This window comes from Balaenoptera acutorostrata, chromosome 15, assembly GCF_949987535.1.
Source record: "Balaenoptera acutorostrata chromosome 15, mBalAcu1.1, whole genome shotgun sequence".
Classification (NCBI taxonomy): Eukaryota; Metazoa; Chordata; class Mammalia; order Artiodactyla; family Balaenopteridae; genus Balaenoptera; species Balaenoptera acutorostrata.
Window position 1 is genome coordinate 4,016,754 of NC_080078.1, and position 6,000 is coordinate 4,022,753.

The window sequence follows — 6,000 nt, forward strand, 5'->3', positions numbered from 1 at the left end:
AACGAGAGAATGAAACTATGAGGCCCTTATAAATAAGAAACAGCACCTACCAGACCAATGACATTTTTAAATCTCAAGATTCGTAACAAACAATAGGAACGGCACAACTCCTCTCCACTTATCAGACTTTCTGGTTAGAAATCCATGTTGGGGACTTCCCTGGTGGTGCAGTGGTTGAGAATCCGCCTGCCAATGCAGGGGACACAGGTTCGAGCCCTGGTCCGGGAAGATTTCACATGCCGCGGAGCCACTAAGCCCGTGCGCCACAGCTACTGAGCCTGCGCTCTAGAGCCTGCGAGCCACAACTACTGAAGCCCGCGCACCTAGAGACTGTGCTCTGTAACGAGAAGCCACAATGATGAGAAGCCCGCGCACCGCAACAAAGAGTAGCCCCTGCTCACCACAACTAGAGAAAGCCCGCACGCAGCAATGAAGACGCAACACAGCCAAAAATTAAATAAAATAAAAAATAAAAAAAAGAAAGAAATCCATGTTGGTATTTCCAGTAAGATGTCCACTCATCTTATTGTTTCATTCTGCTTTTGCAAATATCTACAGAAGGTTTTCTGCCCTAATGTGGGCTTCCCATCTTACTGACCAGTGCCTGTACAACCAAGACAAAGAGGGGACAGACCTATGTCAGTGTGCCGTGAAATCCCCAAATCAAGGCCAAAGGAACTGGGATGCTCTAAGAAAAGCCCATGGTGGGGAGGAATCCCTGTATCTTCCCAACACCTCCTGAAGGGCCCCTCCTGCCTTAAACGTCCTCACTGACGGGGTGCCTCTCTGACACTCCCAGGAGAGTACCCAGGACTATTTCTACTGCCTTTTCCAGGGATTCTGTCTACGAGCCCCGCCTCCTCTGTCCTGCCTCTTTTTCCATACATATTTGCATGGATGGAAGCCTCCAGGCTTGGAAAGCCCTGCTGCTGCCATGGCAACCGTTAAGTCCAGGGAGGAAGGGCCTGTCTGCACACCCCACACAGGAACCAGGGGTTTCCCCGGGAGCTCTGACTGCGACACCCCTCCAGCCCCTGCATCCGGCCGAGCCCTTGCCAGGCCAGGAAAGGTTTCCCCGATTACTGCCCACCCTTTCAACGGCATCGGCCCCTCCCACTCTCCCTTCTTCCTGAGAGGCAGCAGGCAGACTTGGCTTCCCTTCCCTCCTTCCTTCTGAAGTGCCCTCAATCCTGTCTCCCTCCTCCCACCTTTACAGGGGCAGAAGGCAGCCATGAGACCCAAGTCCATAGCTGCCCTGGGTCACTGTATTCTGGGGTCTAGTGTTTTGAACCATACGTGACTTTCCTGAGAAATTTCCCAGACCCAATCATCTGGGATCATCCCAGACACCTGTTAAAAAATCAGATTCCCAGGCCACATCCTAGACCTAGGGACTCTATCTCCCGAGAGAGAGGCTGGGACCAGGGGCAGTCCTTATCAGGCAAGCTTGGTATACAGGGCTCCTGGGCACAAGTGGGAAGAGCTGGGCCTGAATTCCACTGAGCAGCCTGAGGCTGACCCCTTCTGATGCCCAATTTGCAGATTTATCAAAGTAAGAACGCCACTGCAGAGCAAAGAGAACACAGGGCAAAACACTCCCAGACACTCCAGCATCATGTAATTTCCAGTTACAGTATGGAATACTGAATTTCTCTTAAAACCACCTAGAAATTACATGAATTAAACAAAAACAAAACAAAACAGGAGGTGAGTTGCAGCTTCCTCCGTCCAGTCTCAGCACCCCCGACACGATCATCTTCTCCACATGCTGTGCCCCAGTGCTGTCCTTAGGCCAGCACCCCGTCCTGGGACAGGCGTTCAGGGCAGCAGGTCATATTGGTTCCCCCGGGTCTCCCGACGGCCAAGCCTGGGAGGCCCAGTCACGCTGGGTTTCCAACAGTTGAGTCTTTTCCCTGGAAAGGAGGCTTCATTTCTAAGTCCGTGCACCTTCCCCCCAGGAAAGGCAGCGAGTTCTGCAGAGGTAACGGCAGATAGGGGGCCGCCGCCAGGAGGGAGGGAGGAGGCCATCAAGCTTCTTCACCTCCGAGCGGGGCTGTGTGAGTAGCCCCCGCTCGCCACAACTAGAGAAAGCCAGTGCACAGCAACAAAGACCCAATGCAGCCAAAAATAAATAAATCAAATAAATAGTAATAAAATTTTTTTAAAAAGAAATAGAAAAAAAAAACTGGGCAATGAGTACATAGAGCGAAGTTCATTACAACATTCTTTTGCAAGTGTGTGGAATTTTACGTTTTACTTTTGTTTTTGGTGTTTTTGACCACAGGAGTGACCTGAGGGATACTTCTCACATTGTCCCTCTTCTTAAGCCTCTGCTTCTCCAGTTGGCATTTTCCGGAATGTCCCCTGATACACAGCACTCAGGCCTCCAAGCCTTTGCACAAGCTGCCCCCTCCACCCAACGTGCCACCACCCAAAAGAAACTGCTACTCTCGGAACTTCAGCTCAAAGGCTCCGTCCCCAGGAAGCCCTTCCAGCATCCCCCAGACACACTTAACTCACCCTTCTCCTCCACTGCCGCCCCAGCTTACCCTCCTCCCCCTCCAGTCTCCAGCCTCATCAGGTGAACTATACTGGTTTGTTGCTTGCCTGTCTCCTCCCAAGGCCAGGAATGGCTCCTGAACAGGGATCACTTTTTAATGCCCAAGGGAAAGAGCCATTGAACTGGGTGTCAACGAACCACGGCTTCAGAATCATTTGAAGAGCTATTAAAAACGCAGAGCCCGACTCCTCAGAAACTCAGGGAGCGGTCCTAGACATCTGCATTTTAAGCCCAGCAAGGACCCCCAAAATCAGACCACCCCATTCTGAAATCAGAGAGTGGGGATGGTGGCACAACCTTGTGAATATATTTTAAAACCACTGCATTATACACTTTAAAAGTAAATTTTGGGGGGCTTCCCTGGTGGCGCAGTGGTTGAGAATCTGCCTGCTAATGCAGGGGACACGGGTTCGAGCCCTGGTCTGGGAAGATTCCACATGCCGCGGAGCAACTAAGCCCGTGAGCGACAACTACTGAGCCTGCGCGTCTGGAGCCTGTGCTCCGCAACAAGAGAGGCCGCCATAGTGAGAGGCCCGCGCATCGCGATGAAGAGTGGCCCCCGCTTGCCACAACTAGAAGAAAAAAAAGCCCTCGCACAGAAACGAAGACCCAACACAGCCAAGAATAAATAAATTAATTAATTAATTAAAAAAAAAATATTAAAAAAAAAAAAAAAAGTAAATTTTGGGACCTCCCTGGGAGCCCAGTGGTTATGACTTCGTGCTTCCATTCATTGCCGGGGGTGTGGGTTCGATCCCTGGTCAGGGAACTAAGATCCTGCATACCACACGGTGCAGCCAAAAATTTTAAAAAACTGAATAAAATAAAAGTGTAAATTTTATGGTATGTTAACTATATCTCAGTCAATCAATCAATCAATAATTAGACTGTCCCAGACACTTCCCTGGTGGCACAGTGGTTAAGAATCCGCCTGCCAACGCAGGAGACACGGGTTTGAGCCCTGGTCCGGGAAGATCCCACATGCCGTGGAGCAACTAAGCCCGTGCACCACAACTACTGAGCCTGCGCTCTAGAGCCCGTGAGCCACAACTACTGAGCCCGCGTGCCACAACTACTGAAGCCCGCGTGCTTAGAGCCCATGCTCCGCAACAAGAGAAGCCACCACAATGAGAAGCCCGCGCACCACAACGAAGAGTAGCCGCCGGTCACCGCAACTAGAGAAAAGGCCGCATGCAGCAACGAAGACCCAACACAACCAAAAATAAAAAAATAAATTTATAAAAAATAAAAAAAATTTAAAAATAATTAGACCGTCCCAGAGAAAGCTACCTTGATCATGTCCAGGATAGAGCAAGACTCCCCCTTTCTCCTCTCAAGTCAAAAGACCCTCACGATGGGACAAGAGGCCTCACTGGGCAGGGCCCCGACATACGATTCAAGGAACAGAGGGGCCTTTGCGCCAGGACTCCTAAGACCAAGGTGCCTGACAGCGCCCCCCGCCCCCCGCAAGCACACGCGACTAACGGGAATCCGCTAACGCAGCCAGGCTATATCCCCAGGATTCTTCCTGAGGGAGCTGGTACTCTCTGGCCCTTCAATCCTACTACCAGCGAGCAGGTGGGCCCCACACCTTCCCCCTCAATCAAGGGGCCACTTCCAAGCCAAATCCGCTTCAAATGAAGAACAGCTACCGGCAACCCCAGCCGCCTCCCACGCACTCATGCCGCACGCGCTCCTGCTCCCCTGAGCACGAGCAAGCCCGCAAGGCTTAGGGAGTACGCTCGACGGCCTGAGTCCCGGACGACAAGTATAAATACACGTGCACACAGGTACACAAACAGGTAGGTGGTAATCAACAAAAGGGAAGACCCTAGTCACTGTCCGGATCCCCCATTTCCTGGTCTACAGAGAAAATTCCCTGCACCCCATTATAGGAACTCGGTGGGTTTCTCCGTCGGACCCAGATTTGTGGAGCACTGGGGAAGAAATTCAGGGTGAGTCACAAGTCCCCCAGGTGAAATGGCTTTTCCTCCACCACCCCCCAAGTCACACAACAAGCAGGCTCAGAGGAAAGTGGGCTGGACTAAAACCGAACGTTCAGCGACACAGGATGGGATGGGAAGGGAAGTGGGCAGGGAGGAGGAACGTCTCAGAGCTCCAAGGGCTGAGCCAAGGCACAGGGGCATGGGAAGAGGGCCTGGGAGACCTAGAGGAGCTGGAAACTCTGGGGAAGGCGGGAGAGGGGGAGAAGTCCGCCGATGAGGAATGCGGGACCGGCAAACGGATGGAAAACCGAAAGTTGGGAGAGCTTATGCCTTCGGATACAGGATGAGGTCCTAGGAAGCGGGATGGGTCAAGGATGGGGGATGGGGGATGGGGCAAGGGGCAAGGGGCAAGGGGCAAGGCCAGGGTAGGGGTGGGAAGGACGGGGCGAGGCCAAGGCCAGGGTCGGGGCAGGAAGGACCAAGCCAGGCCGACGCCAGGGTCGGAGTGCGAAGAACTGAGCGGGGCCGCGGCGGCGGGGGTCAGGATGGGAAGCACAGAGTCAGCAGAGGTCAGGACGGGAAGGATGGAGCGGGAAAGGGAGTGAGACGGAAAGGACGCAGGGGAACAGGAGTCGGGGTGTGGAGGACCGAGCGGGACCAAAGCCGGCGGGAAGGGAGGAGAGTAGAGACAGGCGCCTGGCGTACCTCTCCGATACTGGCCATGTCGAGGGCGAGACGAGCCGCTGCCGCCGGAGCCAGAGCTCCAGGGCCTCCCGCCTGGCTGGCCAGGGATGCTCAAAGCCGGCGCGTCCGAGGCTCCACAGAGACCCGGGGCAGGGGGCGGGGCCTCTCGCCACTTCCGGCGCCCGCCGATACGCACTTCCGCTAGCCCGCTGGCGGGTGCCGCGCGGCCGTCATGTTGGGTGCGGCGCGCAGCCAAGGACCCGGTAGGGCTGGGTAGAGCGCGGGCATCCCGGCCGGGCCGCACTTGCTCTCCGACGTCATGTCCCGCTCCTCGGCTCTCTGCACGCCCCTTTCCAGCCACACAGGCCCCCTCTTGCCGGCCCAGCACTCTCCTGACTCTAGGCCTTTGCATTTGCCGGCCCCAGTGCCTGCAGTGTTCAGAAACCACCTGTCAGAGAGCCGGTCCCTGAGCCCCTTGCAGAAAATAGCATCACCCCCTCCCCATTCTCGCAAACACACACCTAACCTAACAAATAACCTTGTCCTCTGTTATTTTTCTCCATAACTCTTTGCACTATCTGATCCACTGTACCTTTTTTTTTTTCCCTGTCCTCCCCAATAAACTGTAAACGCCCTGTACCTAGAAAGCTCCCTGACATGGGCGCTGAATAAATATTTTCTGGGTAAATTAGTGTATGGATGATATGCTCTCATCTGTAACCTTTTGCATTTACAAATCATTTACTAATAAAAATTTGTGGGGAAAGAAAGAACTGGATATGAATGCTAGAAGTCAGAAATGAAGACGTT

General features: G+C 53.6%; 1 protein-coding gene across 1 annotated transcript in view; it reads right to left on the minus strand.

Moving 5' to 3' along the window:
- The window catches only part of FBXL18 (F-box and leucine rich repeat protein 18), a 39,198-nt gene extending 33,833 nt beyond the window's left edge, over positions 1-5,365 (minus strand). Inside the window, exon 1 of the mRNA XM_007186770.2 lies at positions 5,212-5,365. Within this exon, the coding sequence (XP_007186832.1) occupies positions 5,212-5,229 (18 nt within the window). The 5' untranslated portion in view covers positions 5,230-5,365. The remainder of the gene's footprint in view (positions 1-5,211) is intronic.
- Between the last annotated feature and the right edge of the window lie 635 nt (positions 5,366-6,000).